The sequence below is a fragment of the Schistocerca cancellata genome, chromosome 3, assembly GCF_023864275.1.
Source record: "Schistocerca cancellata isolate TAMUIC-IGC-003103 chromosome 3, iqSchCanc2.1, whole genome shotgun sequence".
Taxonomy (NCBI): domain Eukaryota; kingdom Metazoa; phylum Arthropoda; class Insecta; order Orthoptera; family Acrididae; genus Schistocerca; species Schistocerca cancellata.
The window spans coordinates 809522545-809543499 of NC_064628.1; the positions used below are offsets into that span (position 1 = coordinate 809522545).

Consider the following 20955-nt stretch of genomic DNA (forward strand, 5'->3'; position numbering starts at 1 on the left):
AAAGCAAATGGCAGACGAAAGCCCACAGCAGGTTCCTCTTTGATGATGATCTTTCTATCCCTTCCACTTAAGGAATCTTGCCACAGCTCTGTTCTGCGAGTTCCATGTGCTGACGGAATTGCTGATGATGTGCATGAAGCTCCTCCTTGACCTCAGCCTAGATCTCTGTGCTTCATGCCTGAACAGGGGATGCCTGGGATAGGTTTCCTGCTTCTTTTTCTCAATTTTTGCAGTTGTTCTTCTAAGGATGTCAGGTGGCGCTATATGCATAATGCGATCAGAGTTTGGTGAAAGGAGTTGGTCGTAAGGGGCCAGTCACAACGCGTCCAGTCTCGTTAAATGCCATGTTCACCTGTTTAGCGTGTGTGGAATTGCGCCTGACTGGTGCTGCGTAGTCTGCTGCAGAGAAGCAAAGTGCCAGGGCGGATGTACGGAGCACGTCAGGTTATGATCCCCAGCAGCTGGCAGGAAGTTTACGTACGAGATTGTTCCGAGCAGATACTTGTTTCTTGGCACTGATCTTGAAATGTTAGAGACTACTGTCCAACTTTACTCACAGATATTGTGGAGTATCATAGTGACATTAGTTGTTGCCCCTCTTCAGGTAATACTTAACTCCCTCCTGGCTTCCCGGTTTATCATATGAAAGGCGCAGACCTGCATCTTTCTGGGATTTGGCTTCAGATGGCTATCATCATAATACTTGCCGAGATCCTCGAGGGCTGCTGTCAGCTTGGTCTCCACTTCCTCAGATGTTTTGCCTTGAGTAGTTGCTGTGTTATCCAGATAAATAAATGTTTTTGTTTCAGGGTTCATTGATTGGTCGTTAGTGTAGATGTTGTACAGCAGGGGTGGCAGTACGCTACCTTGAGGGAGACCATTCTCAAAGTTCCTCCGTCAGCGTTTCGTGTTATGTAGTGACAAAAACTCTGTTTTGCACCAAAAAGTAGATGATATGTGCCAAGTGGTAGCCATTTGTAACTGAATATAGATTTCTAATTGCGGTTGACGGTGTCATGCGTTGCTGACAGACCTCTGGAAGCCACTCCTGTGATTTGTCCTCTTTCGTATCCATCTTCTACATACTGAATAAGAGTGAGGATTTGACTGCAGCATCACCTTCCTGGGCAGAAACTGCTCATTTATAAGATTTCTATCTGCATGTTGGGAGATGCGATTGAGGATTAGCCTTTCCAGGACTTCGGACAGTTTGCAAAGAAGAGAAACTGGTAGATTTAGGACCAGTTGGTTCCTTTCGAGGCTTGGGAAGTGCAACAACTTTGGCTTTGCACCAGATCTTAGGAACCTATAATTTTGAAATGGAGGTGTTCATTGCATTTAAGATCTATTGCTTTGTTACTGGCCCAAACATTTTAATTTGTTCTGGTCTTAGACATCTACACCTGTAGCTTAATTGTTCTCCGTAGATTGAAGAGTTGCTTCCAGTTGTTCCATGCTGAAGGGAGTACCAATGTAGTCTTTAACATCAGTATTTCTTTGAAGATTCCTGTGCACAGTTGTTCTTTTAGTTTTCCCATTCAACAATAGTTTATGTGCAATTTAAGCAGGTGTTAAATTAAATAGGCTTGGAGGAGAACTTGTGGGGATCACTGTTACGTCTCTTCAGCAGCTCCCACGCCTTACGGTTGTACTGATTCATGTCTAGTTGTCACTATACCACAGCATTTCTCTCTTCTTGTTTCGTATGTAGAATTCAATAGTTCCTCGCCTGTGTGAGTTGTTTCTTCAGAGAAGGGTCAGTTTCAAATAGGTGTTCGTATTTCCGGAGGAGAGATCTTGAATCGTTATTGAGTGCAGGGATGCAAGCTTTTCTGCACCCTCTAGGAATATATCTACGAGAGATGATTCTAACTAATTTGATAAGCATATCATACATCTGTGTTTGGCTCAAGCTTTATGACTTCCTTGTCGATTTTTTGGCTGAAATTCTCCCACTGGACTCGCGTAAAATTGAATCGTCTTTTAAATTGGGCAGTTTCTTGCTGCAATGTAGTAGCTGGCATAGTGCAGATCACTGATCGGTGCTGAGTGTGAAGGAGACTCGAAAATTTCCTTCTTTGCCTGCCGGGCCATATGGTCACGAATAAATATGTTGTCTGGATTATACTGTCCACGTCATCTCTCAAGTCTGGAGGATGATGGCAGCTGTAGGTCATGTATTAATATCAACCCCTTGTGTTCAGTCCATTCTTAAAGATTTTCACCATACTTATTAGTCTCCCAGTAACCCCAAGATGTGCTGTGGCAGTTGAAGTCACTCGCGACCATCTTTATTGACTGGGATTGAAAATTAGGGGGTTGCATAAATTTGCATTCAGCATTCGGTGCTTTATACACTGATGTCACTAAGCTTGACCAGATATCAACGGTTTACCCTTAAATGGAGAAAGAGGGACTATTAGTCGCAAATTCTTATTAGTATCAACGTGACTTCGGCTCTTCTGCTTTACTCGTGCAGAATTTTAAATGTTAGATTCAGAGTAAGTTTTATCGGCTTGCTTCGGAAATAATAAAACCCGCGTAGATGCAAAGTCTTTTGTGTAATGTTAAAGTGATTGTCAGTAGTTTGAATTTCTTGATTCCTTCGTCAGTCTGTTTCTATACTGAGCCAATGTTTTTCTGTATATTGGTACTACACCCCATAACTCAAGGAATCTTCTTCGTAGGTATCGAAAATGTCTGATGGTTAGAATATTACATTTACTTAGAGTTCAGTTCTTCTTGCTAGTTGGATAATAAGAAACATTCCTTTTTTTGACGCGACAAGCATCGTGTAGATCGTAAACAAACGTCTGAGCTATGCGTATCTAGGGTCGCAACATTAATTTTGTGCTATTTAGGAAAACTCATTAATATTGTGTGAAGATGGGAGTAACAGCTGCCCGCATCTCGTGGTCGTGCGGTAGCGTTCTTGCTTCCCACGCCCGGGTTCCCGGGTTCGATTCCCGGCGGGGTCAGGGATTTTCTCTGCCTCGTGATGGCTGGGTGCTGTGTGCTGTCCTTAGGTTAGTTAGGTTTAAGTAGTTCTAAGTTCTAGGGGACTGATGACCATAGATGTTAAGTCCCATAGTGCTGAGAGCCATTTGAACCATTTGGGAGTAACAGCTGTACGTGCTTGAATATCCAAATTACGTGTCAGTGTTGTGACGTGCCATCCTATTTGAAACTATTGGTTTTCGGAGCTGGCCCTTCTTTCTGTCTAAGCGATTGTTGAAGTTTCGTATCGATATACTGTGTAAACTATTTGAAACTCAGCCTTTGTGGAGTGTAGTAATTTTCGAATCGAAACTCGCAAAACGTGAGATCGAAGCAGTTGCGCCCTGCTGGGCGCAGCGGCCGGAAGTCAAGGTCTAGGCGTGGCCCCGAAGGCAGGTGAAAGACGTGCGCCGACGGGAACGAGAAGTGTAGCACTTTCACAGAACGAAAAGGACGTTGGCAAGGAAATTAAATCTATCTAGAGGCGCATTTCGAGACCGTTAGTCGCTCATGCTAACAGTTGTCTTGCACTGTACTCGTACTTTGAGGAAAGCGCTTGACGACGTAGACCAAACTGCAAGTGAGATTAATTTACTAGTAACGCAAGTGAGGTGGAAGTAATCCAACACATCAAATTATTTTACAGCTTCTCGATTAGTCACCGTTTTGATGAAAGAGAGTGCTACAGGAGAGATTCGAATTAATATACGAAAAATGAAAATTTTCGTAGCTGTATCAAGCTTTTTCTCTCAACACAGGAAGTTTCTGACATAGCCTTTATTTCCTCTTACTATTAAAAAAAATGTGAAAGCCAAACGCAGTTTCTCTCCTCACCCTATCCTCCTACTTTCCTCTTCGCGTATCTTAATTAAAAATATTTGTACGACAACACTTAATCTGAAGCCAGATGTACCTGCAAAGGCATTATTTAATGGGTGTGGGGCAACTTTTTTACGGATGTTCTGCTTCTCCACCAACGGCGCGGCGGGTGAGACACAAAGTTGGGCATGATCCGACCGTACTTCCCTTCCGGCCATTTTGGACAAAAGAGGTAGCTGTCGATGGGCGTCAGTTCCGGGTTGTGCAATGGAAGAGAACGAGAATTTCGAACCCTTTAGATTCTTGTGCCAACTGTTCCTCCTAGTAGCTACTGAAATTATGGAATGTCTTAGTGAACCGCTTGTTGCTGTGTGTGAAGCTTTCGCCGTCTCAAAAAAAGAAAATGTCAGAAATACTTTCTGTGCTCACAATAGTAATCATCAATCGGAAGAGTTGCGACGCCATACTATTGACTGTTTCCTTAGTTACGGATAAGAAAGTAAGGCCATATTTCATGTCCTGTCGCCAAATCTGGAGGAAAAAGCATCTTTATCGGCGTAGTGGCAAGACGAGAATTCTTTTGGAAGATAGCGGTCCAAATCCGTTCCTAAATCACTTAGGGCAAATTCTTTGAGAAGGACACGACCGATTTCCTTCCCAAATCCGAGCTTGCACTCTTTCGCTAATCAACTTTCATTGAGCGGACGTTAAGCCCTAAATTTCTGTAATTTTTCCTTGTTGTTGATAGTGTACGGCTACCAGCCGCAAATTGGTTTTAGGTTACTGTATTCAAAAAGTACCGTAAGAATAAAGTAATCTAAAACCGATTTGTGGCTGGTTGCTGTACAACATCAACAATTTATTTAACAGTCACGGTCTGCAACCATGTCTTGATACGACAAAATTGCATTTTTCCTTATTGACTGTGAACATTTCAAGCAGATAAGGGAAGATTTTCATCTCTCTCTTGCCTATCCGCGGGACTAAGTTGTCCACTGTGGGACGTTACGGTCAGTGATCGACAGATTCTGAAACTTGAATTTAGGGAAATAGCCCCTCCAGCTGTTCCTGAATTGAGTGACCGACGCCAGTGAGATAAGCTATCTTTCAATACGCGAGGCCGTGCATCCATATACATCCAGTTGAAATGACTCAGTTTACATTGAATCATATGCTTCATACCATTTCACTCGAGGCGCACGGAGATTCGTTTTTGGCTCACTGTAGCTGTCGTGTAGCTTATGAAATGAATCGCCACTACTTGCATTACACGAAGACAGACGAAAATCTCCAGACGGGAGGCAGTGAGCCGCTTTTCACTTGTCGTATTCGTCGTCATTTATCTTCTTTAGATGTCGGTACACTTAAGTCGTCATCTCCGTTATTTCTGCCCACTGTTGATCGTCAGGATACCGTGTGGTAGACGTCTTCTGTGCCAATCTCAGTCTAGAGCTGATTGGGGGTGTTACATTAAAAAAGTAAAGCTGTTGTCAGTCCGAATGTTGATTTGAACTGCACAGAGCTTTACTACGCGTGGTTCTTGTGGATGTGGTATGCCGTTGCTTTCCTGTGAGTTTCGAAAGATTACTCAGTTATAGAATGGCTTATAGTTTAACGTTGTTTCCGAACCACGATGCAGCTCGGTATTTTCACGTTAATAAACATTGCCAGAAGTGATAACTTCCAAAAAAAATTGAAATCCTAATACTGGGTGGGCATACCAGTTCTTTATTTTCTGTGTATTGTGTTTCTTCATGGTCACAACACTCACAGCCTAAACTACTTTCTTTGTGGGGAATGCATTGTAACTGACTTGTTCAGTAAACAACACGCTGACATGTGGGGGTTCGGCTATCACGTAATACACAAACTGCAGCGACCGGGACTTCGCCTCATTACGCCGATGACCGGCTGAAGAGAGTAGCATCCTGAGCCACGACGATCGCGTGGAAGGGGCCTAATAAGTCACGATCGTGTTTACATTGTTTTCATTGAACATTACCGTGGAAACACATTGACTACTGCTATTTTTCATGTATTTTTGTAAATGTTCAAATGTGTTTGAAAACTTGTGGGACTTAACTGCTAAGGTCATCAGTCCCTATGCTTACACACTACTTAACCTAAATTATCCTAAGGACAAACACACCCATGCCCGAGGGAGGACTCGAACCTCCGCCGGGACCAGCCGCACAGTCCATGACTGCAGAGCCCTAGACCGCTCGGCTAATCCCGCGCGGCTTTTTGTGAATCTAAAAGTTGTTGGAGGCCTTTCGACAACACAGGAAGGCGTGAGCTGTTCCGCCATCTATCTTCAGTACTTCAGCCACTGCTAATGCCGTTAGTTATTTGCATGTTCCGTGAATGATATTGGCGACCTCTCGCTGTGATAAGTCACTTTTACAGTAGTGGCAACATACTGACCATTTAAATGATTTCTCAAGGTATTTCAACTCTCCCTCCCTGCCCTCCCTCCCTCCATTCTTCCCTCCCTTACACATTGCGTACTACTTCTATGGAGTAACAGAAGTTATCAAGCAAATATGATTTCAGTTTGTGTTTGAAGTTAATTATATTATTCATTAAATCCTTTATATCATTGGGTAGATGGCCAAAGATTTTTATGGCTGATAAATACCTTACTCTCATTTGAGCCGCTCTGAGACTGAGTAATGGAAAGTGTGAATCATTGGTCTTCCTAGTATTAAATTTATGAGTGCTACTGTTTCTTTCAAACTGTGATTAGAGACAACGAACTTCAGAAGGGAGTAAATTCGCAGCGATGCATCCCAATAGTTGAAAGAGCCGACTGCAAGGTGCTCTTGAGTGGACAATGCCAAAACTTTTTTTCCTAAATGAGGACTTACGCCAAAATGCGATGTGTTCACATTAGCGAATGAAATATAGAAAAAGTAACTCCACTTTTTTGTAAATGTTTGTCTATATATCTTACATAAACGGTAAATAAATAAAACTGTAGAGGCAAGATGTTTTAACATTTTCAACATCTGACTTCCAATTCAGGTTCCTGTCAATACAGACCCCTAAGAATTTAGAGCATTCTGGTTCATTTACTGATATACGTTCATGCACTGTTTCTACCGTAGTGATCAGATGTTGTGCAGTAAAGAATTGCATATATTGTGTTTTATACAAATTCCGTGGGAGTCCATTTGCAGAGAACGAGTTATTAACTTTAAACTTATATACATATGCAGGTGTTGAAGTTACTCCATTGGGCTTGAATATAATAATTTTCTAGAACATTTCTCGTGGAGAAACGGCTGTGTGACGAAAAAGTTCTTTAAAAATGAATACAAACAGTGTCGGCCGCAAAAACATTTACTTCGATGGTAACCGGTGGCGCTGAACGGAGCGGGTGTTGTAACTCCACGAACGTCAGTTGCTCATAGCAGCTGGCGATCGTGAGGATGGTCAAGAACTGACCGAAACCAGTTACTATCGAAATAAGTGTTTTTGCGGTCGAGGCTGTTGGTGTTCATTGTGAGCAAGCTGTCACAATAGGCAGCGCCCCTAGAGAGGAGTGCCAGTGTGTCGTGGAACAGCGGCGCGGCGCCCAGCAATGCCCGTGCTGCGGCTCAGCTCTCGGTGTGTTGCAGGGCGGCGGGGCGGAGTACGGGACGTCCGCTAGCTGCCCGCAGTGCCCCGCCGCGCGCTGCGGCCTGCCCACTACCACGGCCGTTGACTGGGCTGCCGTCTCCAACTCCCGGGAGCGACAGGTAACCAACTGCCTACCTACTTTCCTGGCGCTGCTGCTGCTGCTCGTCACTTCCGGTCTGGCCTCAGGAAACTTCCTGTTGTCTCAATCCTCATCGTGCCTTGATGACACGTAAATTTTCTGTGCGCTGCTTGCAGCCTGCTTAAAGGACTGGAGGATCCAAGACCTCACTGTTGAATTCATTTCATGAAAAAAAAGTTGTGTGATATCTACTACATCTACCACTAAGTACACTCACGAGATGTGTGTTGGTGGCAGAGGGAGCGTTCTGCAGTTCGTCGAAAACGGCAGTTCCCTAAATATTCTCTGTAGTGTTTTGCGAAACGAAGGTAGTCTTTCCTCCAGAGATTCCCATTCTAGTTCACGGAGCATTTCCGTAACACACGCTTGTCGTTCGAACATATCAGTAACCATTCTGGCAATACGCCTCTAAATTGCTCCGATATCTTCCTTCAGTCCGACCTGATAAGTATGCCGAACACTCCAGCAGTGCTCAAGAATGGACTGCACTAGTTCTCTTACACGATCTGCTTCACAGGTGAACCATATTTTCTGAAAATTCTCCCAATGACCCGGTGTTGACCATTCGCCTTCCTTAAAACTGACGTTACGTCCTCGTTCCATTTCGGCCGGAGTGGCCGAGCGGTTCTAGGCGCTTCAGTCTGGAACGCGCGACCGCTACGGTCGCAGGTTCGAATCCTGCCTCGGGCATGGATGTGTGTGATGTCCTTAGGTTAGTTAGGTTTAAGTGGTTCTAAGTCTGTGGGACTGATGGCCTCAGAAGTTAAATCCCGTAGTGCTCAGAGCCATTTCATATCGCTTTGTTACGTCAGGCATAAATATTGAATATAACTGAGTGTCAAGCAGCGCACCACTACCACTGTATTCCAGCATTGTAGTATTGTTTTTCCTACTCACCTCAATCAACTACCTGTCTCTGGAGCCGAGGTCGCTAACGCACGCCTGTGCAACGGTGCTCGACTCGGAGGTAGGCCGGTTCGAATTGTGGTGTTGGATGAAATTTTCACTGCCAGTATTTGGCCAGCAAGGGGAGAAGTGGGGGCTTGTAATCATCATTGAGAGAGGGCATGTGACACTGTTGGTGGTGATGCGTCCTTCGCATGGGGACGTTAAGCTTTGCGGCCCTTTTGTTGCTATTCGAGAGGAGTAGGCTATGTGCTGGCACAGGTTTTCATTCTCTCTCTCCACCATCACCACCACCCCATCCAACACAAACATAATATGACACTACGCACGCATCCATTACACTCAGTTACACTCCACAACTGCACATACGACACAACTCTCACTTATCGGCAACTAAAGGTGCCAGTGTGCATACAGAAAGAACACGCTTTCTGACAGGCTGCTGTTTAGCAAGAGCAAGCTGACATTCATTATATCAAATAGAAATTCTGTGGACGTACTCAAGTACCAACTTAGACACTCATTGTCGCCACTTCTCCATACACTATAGCGACGTCAGCAAACTGTCGGCGATTGTGCTTAACCCATCCGTCAGATCGTTTGCATATATTGTGCATAAGAGCGCTCATCCCTGAGGCACTCCTGACGGTACCCTTCTCTCTGATGAACACTCGCCGTCCTGTACAACGTACTGGGTTGTAGTACTTCAGTAATCTTCGAGCGAGTATGTGAGGACCTATCCCGTATGTTTCGATTTTCAGTAATAATTTGCAATGGGGCAATGTGTCAAACGCGTTTCGGAAATCTAGGAATGTAGAATCTGTCGATTGTCTTGCATCCTTGGTTCACGATATCACGCAAGAAGAGAGCTGGCTGAGTTTCGCACGAGCGATTCTGTCTAAATCTCTGCTTATTTGTGGACAGCTCCTCTTCTGTCGCTAGGAAATTTATTATATTCGAATTTAGATCACGCTCAAGAATTTTGCAGCAAAGTGGTTATTCTTTTGTACGGGAGCCCCTTCGTTTTTGTTTATTTTTTTTCCAGCCGCTTTGGACTTGCCGCTCATATATGTGATTGGCTGCAAGACATTTTGAGTAGTAAAACACAGCACATTGTCCTGGATGACGGGTTCTCATCAGAGGCAAAAGTAACTTTAGGAGTGCCCCAGAGAAGTATGAGGCAAGAACTCTCCTATTATCCACGAAGGTAAACTATCAGTCGGAGTAGGCGAGAAGTATCTGACACTGCTGACGACGCTATTACGACAGGAAAGATTTCGTTCAGTGGCTGTAGGGGGATTCGTGAGGGCTAAGGTAGACTTCCCAGTTTCTGAATGAATGGCAGCTGGTTTTAGATGTGTGTACATCTCAGTTAATGCAGATCAGAACTAGAAATATTCATATATGCTTGAATACATTATTAATAGTTAGCTGCTCGGTTCATTCATGTCGATTAAATATCTAAACGAAACTTTGTGAAACGACATGAAATAGAACTAGCATTTAATGTCAGACCTAGGGAAGGGGAACGGCCAACTGTTTTACTGCGAGAGTTCTGGGGAAGTATACCCCGCTTTAAAAAAGAAACTGCATGCAAAGCGTTAGTGCGACCCGTTTCTGAGTACTGCTAGCAGATCGAAGGAAGACCTTGACCGTTCGTAGATACACTGCAAAAATTTTACTGGCCAGTCCGATCCTTAACAGTGTGTTACGGAAGCGGAGCTGAGATGGCAATGCCTTCAGTTTTGACGACGATGTTTTCGCGAAATTATATAGAGAAAGTTTGAAGTACAAGAATTGGAATTGTAAAACTGAGACGTTCAAGGGTTTTACATGGGAATTTTTGCAAGAAAGACCATATTCTCCATACAAAGACCATTGCGTTCCACTGTATCAAATAAGAATGATGTTAAATTAGAGAATAAGGCGCTCCCACAGGCATGCAGTCAGTTATCTTTAATTCTGTTAGCGATTGGTTGGAAAGATAAGTCACCGGTAATTTAATTGTGTACTTTCCTGTGCGCTAGAAAATGCCTAGCGGAATGGTAACCATGATTCCCCTTGGAAATAACGCTGCTAATAAACAAGTAATACTCATACCAGAGAGTGTAGCAGTTTCCACTCTGTCACGAGTCTGCAGAAGCAATCAAATATGGTTTCTGATCTAGGGGACAGTTTTTTTTCATTAAGGAACGATGTGCAGCTGTCGATTGGTATTGAGAAAAGAAACATAAAGGATGAAATTTCGGAGAGAATAAAAAATTGTTGAAAGTGTTTTTATTGTGCATCGGACGTAATTAGAATGTTGAAAAATACCTTACAAAGCAGAGACTATGATAAAAATCCATATTACTTGCTAATTCTGAACTATGGGCAAAGAATACAAGCAACAGAGATGCTCTTTCTACAAGGAGTCCTGAATAAGGCAAGAAGTAACAGGATAAGGAATGAAACAATACGAAGCACCGTTCATACCAATCTATGGAGAGAAATAGACTTACGGTTTTTGGCCAAGTTAAAAGAACGGTAGAAGAAAGCCCTCCAAGAAGAGCTCTATAATGGATGCAATCTGGACGAATAGTGATTGGAAGGCCTCGAACAAGATGGAGAGACAAGGTGAAGGATGATAACCGAAGAGGACTGGAGTGGGAGGAAATGCTAAATGATGAACTGTGGGAGAAAAGAGAAGCTTGGAACAGCCTCTGTGAACGACTTCCATAAGCACAAACTTCCCAGGAAGAGGAAGAAGTAGTAACAAAGCTACATACATCCTAGACTTTAATTCAGAAGTATGTGTTTCAAGAAATTGGCGAAAAATTGTATTGATGTTTTGCTACGTAAGTCTGAAAGATTGTTTAACGTCCCATCGATGAGGACTTCGTTTGAGACGGAGCAAATTCTCAGCTCGAGGAAGGAAATCGGGCGTACGCCTTCAAAAAGAACCATCCTGGTGAAAGTATTACTCACCTCTGGGAAATAGTAGAAAACTTAAATCGGCATAACCAGTCTGAAGTTTGGTGTTCGCTCGTAGCGAATGTGAATTCATTGTCTGAACCATTGCGCCACTACCTTCGGTTGCAGATTCGTGTAATCTGTAGAATGTTGTGTTCAAGAAGTGAATGTATTTATTAATATCCGTTTGTACAAATGAGTTCTACACGAAAGCGTATAAAAGCGTTAGTTCTGGGCCATTACTGTGGACGTAACAGCTCAAGACAATTAAGTATGTCTTTTTTGTTGTACGCTCGGAAGTGAAAAGCGATTGACTGTGGAACAGCAGCATATGTAGGAAGAGAATGGTAGACTCAATAGTTTAACTGGCTGTTGGGGGTGGTAGTTGTGGCTGCGGACCAGCATCATCAACAGCCCCACAACGTCCATTTTTAGCACGAGTCGGAGTCTGACGGCTAGCGCGGAGGGAGCGGCGCGTAGTCCAGAGCACGAAAATAGCGTCACCTTGTGTCGTGCTTGCCCCCATGAATGCGCCGGCTGCTTTTCCCCGAGCCGGAACTGCTCGCCGCCTGCCGACCGCCGCCGGGCCAAACGTGTCGGCTACCTGCCGTGCCCCCAGCTGTCGTGCTCTGCCCTGGACGGCGCCACTCTTGATGCGTACATTTGGTTTAATCCACGGGAACGCACGAGCGTTACCGTATTGTACTCGTGCTGTAATAGGTGGCATTTATAGCTTAATTGAGGGGCCACTTGAAAGTGCAGCACATATGTAGATATCTTTGACGAATTTATTACAGTCCGTCCTGTAACTTAAAAATACCTGTACCTTTTTGTAAGTTCACTGCTTGCTGATACTAGTCTACTTTAGTAGAAACTTCTATCAGTCAATGCGTCTAATTTTACACTCTGTACATCGGTATTTGTTTTTTTCCACAGCTCCCACACTGTATGTAATCTGTCGTACATTGTACCTTGAAGCATGGATTACTTAATTTTTTCCCCGTTCCTACGTGTACGACCCGCTTTCGCATGTCTTGTGCAGTTACGTATCCATCGGATTTGCGGTTTCGGTTAGTTATTTTGGTTGGTCCGAACATACAGAATAGTTTCTCAGATGGAAGAATTATTAAGCTGTAGAACTCAGTACGTGATCCTTGAACGGTGAGTGTTTATCGAAGACAGGGTGTCGTCAACGAGTTTCCCAGGAAAGTGTGATACTACCACTCTTGTTCTCTGTATGGTAGCATACTATTGAGAAAGTTTAGAGAACAGGTATTTGCAAAACGATCGTGTTGCTATCAGCATACATTTCGTGTAAGGGCTACAAAAACCAGATCGTACGGAAGAATATAGTCATTTTTCTTCCCTCTCCATTTACGTGTGGGAGAGGAAAGGAATGATTAAGGTTACCCTCTGCAATGCACTGTATGGTGGCTAGCGGAGTAGGTATGTGGTGTAGACTTAGGTATTTAAAAAAATCACAGTGTTGTTCGCGCTCACTCATGATTCGTGTTCGTTACAACAAAGAGGCGTATCCTGTTCTCTGCATTTAAGCACCAAAATTCTTCAGAATGATTCCATTCGTTTAGAAATATGTGTTTGTTTTAATAAACTTGTGCATGTATCTCACAATTTTCTCAAAGGGGCGAGTTTTGATCCACAATGGTCGCTAATTGCTTCTTGCTCTTCTAGCAATGATTTACCGTTGTTAAAAACGCGTAGATGCACCGTGTTTCGGAGTCCATGTTAAGCTGTTATGGACCCCTGTAACTGGCCGGTTAAGTCTGTTCAGATGTGGGAGGAAAACAAGGACATACCATCACCAGTAGGATCATGCCTAGGAAAACACCGCGCTGTTTACAAGCCAACATTCTAATTCAGGACATCTTTACGTTATTACGTACGTGCTGCTATCTTACTGTTACTCGAGCTTTTACCTTCATCAGGTACGCGCTTAGCAATTGAACATCCGAAAACTGGTCGCGGCACCACTCATTTTCTCTTTAGAGTCTGAAAGATAAAATGTCTCCATTTACCAACTCCACCCTCCATTCCCCCGCCCCTCCACCCACAAAAAAATTAATCTCTTAAAAGCTTTATCCTGCACGTGCTTCTCATTTCTGTTTCAAATAACAATTAGTAAACTGTGAAACAGATCGTGGACGGCAATGTTTTAAGTGTTGGTCCCAACAGTGCGTTGTAAATCATTTCAGTACTGTATGACAATTATAATAGACATATAGATGTTGGTTGAGGTAACGCCAGAATTCGCTGGTGAATTTATAAGCGACTTCTTTTTGTGATATAAGCGAATGCCGTGATGGTTCCCTTGAAAAAGGAATCGCCTGATGCTATCCTTGGCCTATCTTAGCTTGTGCTCCCTCTCTGATGATATAGTCGTCGGCCGGTCGTTACATGCAACTCTTGCTTTTCTTCTAGTGCATGATGCGTAAACTATGGCAACATACGGACTAAAAGATCGAGCAAAAAGCTTTAATTTCGTTATTGATATAAAAAAGTTGAATCTCTCAACACCTAGGCAGCAGCTACAAAACAGCGGAAGATTTAAAAACAGAAAATAGCAGAAAGTAAAACATCCTGTACATTATTTGTTGTGTATTTACAACGCGTGAAATTATTCTTTCGTAATGTGATACAGAACAGAGCTAATTAGTGGAAGTTTCTCAGTAGTAGAATGTATTCGCTTGTTGTTGAAGACAACCGGACGGCTTAGTAGCCCTGTTTTTCTTCATGCAGAAACTACAGCGATATTTATGAGCGTTCTTATCTTGCCACGCAAGCAAATGTTTTTTTTTCCGACCCATACGCGATTAGTAGTCAATTGAGTTATATAAGAGCAAGCACACCGTTGCCCCGTGTATAAGTCAGTGGATCCCTGTGTTAATAACATTTTCGTTATCTTTCTCTTCTTGCAAAAATAAAATAGTAATTACATACGTGCCCTTCAGAAGAGCCTAATTTCTAGTCGTAACATAGTACGTCCCAGAAATACTTGAGAGGAATCTCGCTTGGTAAATTACGACAGTTATTGAAATATTTTATCATTTCTGTTTGTGCTGGTATATTCAACAGCGACTGCTTTCAAATCTTGTTCAGCCCAGCCTCGTTTAGCTCTCTCCTCTAGCCTTGCCGGAGACATGCCCTCAACAAGGCCACAGGTAGTTCCTTCTCCGATCGTTACACAACTTTGCTTGTGGGAGGTACTGATGATCTTGCTCTTACCAAGCACATAGGTCCTTCCTTCGGACAACGGAGCTAAGGTGTTTTGGTTGAACTTGTTCCTCCCTAGACTGTGCACCATTTCGAGACTTAAATTACTTCGTATAGATACATGCGATAATACAAATTTCATGTTGACCAAGCATACATACATCAGTTTTACACCAATATTGCGGACAGGCGACTTACTTGTGCATCGCATACCAGAATTCCGTCTTCCTATAGTCGTTTTGTTGGTAGGCGCAAAGCTTGCAAATAGTCAAGTCTGATAAAGTTTTAGGAACCGTATTGCAATTTGAATGTGCATGAATGTGGTGAAAGTTCATATATGTACATGACCACAAGCAGTGTGTCATATATTCATGTGGAACGGGTAGTATCTTGAAAAGATGTTGTAAGACGAACATCAGCAAAAGTAAAATATGGGTAACGGAATATAGTAGAGTTAAATCGGGCGATGCTGAAGGAATTAGCTTAGAAAATGGTACTAAAAGTAGTAGGTGAGTTTTGCTATTTGGGCACCAAAAACACTGATGATGGCAGAAGCAGGGGGGGGGGGGGGGGGGACATAAAATGTAGACTTGCAATAATAAGAAAAGCGTTTTCGAAAAAGAGAAATTTATTACCACTGACTTTAAATTAAAGTGTTAGGAAGTTTCTTTAAGGTCTTTATGTGAAGTGTAGCCTAGTACGAAGTGAAATGTGGACGTAAGGAGTTCAGACAAAAGGAGAATAGAAACTTTTGAAATATGATATTATAGGCGAATGCGGAAGATCAGAGGTATATATCGAGTAACCAGTGAGGTGCTGCAACAAGTTCAGGAAAAAGAGAAATTCATGACACGACTTGATTAAAAGAAGGGATCAGAAGATAGGATACATTCTGAGGCATCAATACATCGTCAATTTGGTATTCAGTGGAATAAAAATGGCAGAGAGAGACCAATGTTTGATTACAGTTAACAGGTTCAAACGGGTGTAGGTTGTAGCGACTACACGAAGATGAAGCGGCTTGCACTGTATAGACTTGCGTGGAAAGCTGCATCAAACCAGTTTTCGGACACCAAACAACGTAAGTTTTTGCTGACTTTCCCCTTCTGGTCAAATCGTCATATTTTGACCCGTTATATCCGTCGTCGAATACTCGCCCAGATAGCCATGCGCCCTAAAGCGCCGGTTCTGGGACAGGAAGGTGTGCCAGCTCAGAATCTAATCGGTCCGGCAGAATGACGACGAGAGTGGGTGTGCCGTCCAGACTGGGTGTGATTTTTAGGCGGTTTTCCGAAGCCAATTAAGTGGATAGCGGACTGGTACTCCAGTCCCGCCTTTTTTACTTGGAAGACATTTAGAACAACTTTCGCTTTCATACGAATAACACAATGCACAGACCGCTGGGGGTACACATATTCTGTCCTAGAAGGTAACGGGGTGGCGAAAGGATGGACATCTGGCCACCCCTTCAATTAACTATGCCAAATCCGTTCCTAACCATGCCGACCCTGCGGCAACGTGGGGCAAGGGCGCTATAAAAAGAAGATAATCTCTGTCGTCGAATGTATTCATCTAAGTAGTGCATGACGGAAGCATAGCGTACCATTATAATCACTTTTCTTTCCCACTCGATTCGCGTATTGAGCGAGTGGCAAAGTAACTGTCCATGTGCTGCTGTACGTGGCCTAATTTCTTATTCTCATCATCACTACGCAACACGGTAATAGCATATGACCTTTTTCAGCTACAGGTTCTTATAAAGTCATCCAACTAAAAATGAAATCTAATTTGTCTTAACCTATCGGAACAGACCAATTGCTACGTTTTTGTTGTGTATGCAAGGTAACATGGGGTCTGCTTAGGTTGACACTGCTAATGTGTCATTACATCGCTGTAGTCATATTGTCTCGGAAATTCTTGTTACTATTTCAATAGTGATGTAACTAACTACATTTTGTTAAGAGAGGGCAGCTGAAATGAAATGATGGTACTGTTTTCTGGTTACGCATCATGAAAAAAGTATGATCTCGGGAACAGTCCATCTGCTTAGGAATACAGGTCGAAGTGCAACTCAATAAATTGGTTGATACTTAAGGTGTGGAATAGTTGGGTTGATTTTCAGTGAATAATACATATATTCTATGAATCAAATCACCAGAAATATAATCTCATTGACAAAATGATGACTAAAGGACTGATAATAGTGTGTTTGCCTCTAAATAAAATTGGAAGAAATAAAAGAAAATGGCACATCCAATGTCCAGTGGTATGTCTTACACTGAACAGCTCCTAATTTGACACTGAAAACATAGGAATTAAGTAGGAAGTTCTTTGCTTTGTTTCCGAATAAAGTATAGTTGTGGTTAGAATACTTAATGTGTATTACCATTCCGGTATAGAAACAGGTGTAAAAAAAATCCTTCCTGGAAAAGATTCACTTTGTTTCGCTGTTCATCTCTCCTTTGATGCTCTGCGACCATGGGACTTGAAAAATTTGATGCCTGGCCTTGTAATCCGAAGATCGGTTTAACTAAATAATTCCCGTAGAATGTACACGGTGTTGTGCTTTTCAATTATTACTATGTGATTCTACCAAGAAGCGATGGAATAATCAATTGACATGATTAGTAAATTTGTTTAAATATGTACCGCGTTTCTGCTCTACAACCTTTTGAGTTTCATATTTTGTACTTAGCTCTTTCGCATGAGAGTAACTCATAGCAATCAGCTTCCCGAATGACTGGGTGCGGCTTTAAACGATTGACCGTTCATACTCAGCTCAACTGCAAGTGGAAACGTGCCAACTGTTTCGTAACTAGTGTATTCGCACCCCAGCGGATAGAAGAGCCGCCAGTGTGTACAATAAACTTCACGCCAAACGAACGAGATTGTACCATTCGTTGTACTGTTGTTGTGGAGAACAGTTTTCCAGATGCGTGTTTAAAATAGCATCTATTATTGGATGACAGAATCAGCCGAAGCCACAGTGTAAGGACTTCATATTGTCTTTTCGTACCTCTGCTGCTGCTGCTGCTGCTGCTGCAAAATAGCGGAAACAAGACACTGAATTAGGACTAGTCTGTTACTTGGCTGGTGAGATTTGCTGCAACCAGTACAATAAGGGGCGTGGAAGTAATCGTAACAGAGGATGCGGAAAGAAAATGGATTAGTGTTCTGCACACGAGACATCCTGGTAATCACAATTAATAGGTCTATATGGAACAAAATCACCGTGAGATACCGTGACTTGCACAAAAAATGACGTAATTTGTCTGGAAGTGTGTTGATCAGTGGTAGTCTTTGAGCCTGAAACAGCCCAGTACTTCTAAATTCCAAGCGGTATCTGTGAAGTTCAGTGTATTACATGGTTCTGAAGCAGTCCTACAAATATACGCTCTCTGACATGCAATTAGTTCTTTGATTAGTGTCTATATCTTTGAATTGTTTACTTCCAATCGTTACAAAAACTTAGGGCGACGCGGATGATATTTCTTTATTTTGTTACTCGACGTGAGGGACTTTTAATTCAACAAATGCACTCGCTCGCTCTGAATTCGTGGGTGGCAAATTTCACAATGGCGACAGGCGCGTCTACCACCGCAGCTGTATGTAACACTCAATGCCTTCATACAGTATTTCACACACTCATATACTTGCAAAAACGAAGAGTAGGTGAGTTTTTTCTCATTTTCTATGCACGTGAGCCTTTGAGATTGCTGCAAAGACACCAATGTTCTCAACGCAGCTTATATATTGGCAGTGCACGGTACAGAATGTTGGTTTTAGATTTAACCGTATTTCATTGTATTTACTCTTACTGCATACTCTTGTAAGTAACGAGAAGAATTTTGATCGGAAAGCTATGTGGTGCAGTAGTTAACAAATTTGATCAATTAATTGTACTGATTACTATTCAAAGTTCAGTGAATTGTACTTGGCTCCTGCAGTTCGAGAGTTGCTGTACACGAATAATGCTGGAATGAGTTGAATAAATCGCACCTTAAGACAGCCTAAAGAATTTCATCTTAGATGAAGTTTTAAGTCGCCCCAAATATGATTCTTAGATCCTAGTTTGATAATATTTGAGATGTCAATCTTGCCATCTTGTATACTACTTCTTCTTCTTCTTCTTCTTCTTTTTCTTCGAACTTTTGTGCTTACGCAGGTCGTTCAGCGTTTCCTCCCATTGTAGTCCTGTCTGATTCACCTCATCTTTTATCTGGTCTCTCTGACTTGACTGTGGTCTTTCTGTTGGTATTCTTCCAGATTCTGCTCTTTCCAGAGCTCTTCTTCTCACTAGTCTTTCTTTTCCCATTCATTTAACGCGGCCAAACCCAGCCTTACTTCTGCCCATCTGAAGAGTTTTTGGTATTGTTTAATTTCGTATCGTGACCCTCCTCATTGTACCCAACTTACATCTTGTATACTGACAGATCAAAATCGAGACACGTCCTTGGCGGCTTCGTTATTTTTTCTGACAGTGTCTTCAGGATTTGCTTGTCACATACTTTCAATGTACAACACCGGGGTTAAACGGTATCCTGAAGACACTATAGCAGATGGTATGTTGCCCAGAGAGAAAGTCTTTTGTCTAGTCAGATTACCACACTAACCGTCAGGTCCTCGAGAAAATGCAACAAACAGAAAAAAAAATTGCCCATAACATACGGAGCTGCCTTCTCCTGTTATAAAAGCAAGGAAAATAGGCATTCTAATGGGTGTTAAACACACAAGAATGTGAAGGTAAATGAGCCAGAAGAGTTAGAAGCCAACTGGGTCTGTGTGAGTGTTAGGTTTAATGCTGAGCCAATCCCCTGGGATCTGTCATAACACAGTAGAGGCCGCTACCATGGATCAGTAGGATAGCTGGAGGTAAGGTACAGGAAGCTATAGACATTGAAGACAACGACATGGTTGTAGAGTTTCCCCTCGATATCACTGAAGTGGCAGGTAAGTCTCGTGTGTCAGCCACTCTCCTCACTCATGGCCGTTTACTGTGGTCAGAGGAACCCCTTTTTTCAAGGCGTACAGGTTTCACTAACCCACGTTCTGGCTCTATGGTAGCATTATATTTACGCGGGGGCCTGCCTTCTATTTTAACTGAAGATGAGTGTGGTACGTATTTCACAGTTTTCAGTGTTGTCTCTCTCCACAGTATCGCTCAGACCCAGAACTTTTTTTGCTTGTGTGAAACCAGAAATTTCATGTCCCATGGTCTGTCCAAATTAATTCCGTTGATCCACAGGTTCCTTTTGGTAAGTTGAATGTGCCTACAACGCTCGGAGATAAGTCCAAGCTGTTCAGGTTTTAATGCAACCATCTCATATATCAAAGTGTAGCACAGGGTGTACTTTGATAAGCCTCTTGCCTAGGTGGACATGGGCTATCGGGATTTTGACTTCCCTCGCTTATGTGAATCAATATTCTCAATCAGTCATTTAGCGTTACAGTCAGTATGTGCATAGTTGGTACAAATAGGACTTCAGTGTTTTGCCGTTATTTGTGTTAGGGCATTGCTTGTTGTTCGGAAGACAATTGTACGTGCTCCCCAGTTTTTGACCGTAAATTTGTAAAAAATGTTTCTCGCATTGTTTTCAGTTGCTGTTTTGCAGAGGGTTTTTTAAGACCTGAACTGATCCGACTCAATACGTAGGTACATTGACTGAGTAAAAACTGTAGCTGCTGATACATGAACTGTAGTAATCGTATGTAATGGGCTCTTCTGTTGTCTTGACGATAGGTGCTGATCTCAGTTTTGTATGCATTGGGTTTTAATCACCAGATGCTGCAATTATCTTCTTTCAGAAGATTTTTTCTGAAAGTGGCTTCCGCAGTTTCTAAGTCTGCGACTTAAGTTCTAAGGGCTGTATCAGCAGTATGCAGGATGTCCCAGGGGGAATGGTCAATATTCAGGGGTATGTCAGGAAGCCTTATTTGAAGTAAAATATTTCATGTGGACATAAGCCCTATACCGAATTGATGCCGAGATAGAACACATTAATTTATGGATCTGATGGCTTTACTCACAACTGGTTTGTATCATACTTGACAAACATTCAAAAAGCTGTACTAAGTAATTCAAACAATGTTACAACGAAAGATAATTTTAGTGGCTGGTGTGAAATCACGGAGTCCCATAGAGTTCAATTTTGGTCCACTCCTATTCCTACGGCAGAAAGACGTTGCGAGCAAAAAGGTTGCAACCAACGTGATAGGTTGGGCTAAAATAGAACGTAAAAGAAATTGAGTGGGTAGGACATACCTGCGCGCCACTAGCCAAGACACAAATG

At 42.7% G+C, this 20955-nt stretch overlaps 1 protein-coding gene across 6 annotated transcripts in view; it reads left to right on the forward strand.

Annotated features, from left to right (window-relative positions):
* Positions 1-20955, forward strand: part of LOC126175874 (serine/threonine-protein kinase tousled-like 2) — a 596427-nt gene that overhangs the window by 456030 nt on the left and 119442 nt on the right. For all 6 annotated transcript variants that reach the window (XM_049922899.1, XM_049922901.1, XM_049922900.1 and 3 more), the window contains one exon: positions 7437-7556. In XM_049922899.1, coding sequence (XP_049778856.1) covers positions 7437-7556 — 120 coding nt within the window. The remainder of the gene's footprint in view (positions 1-7436; positions 7557-20955) is intronic.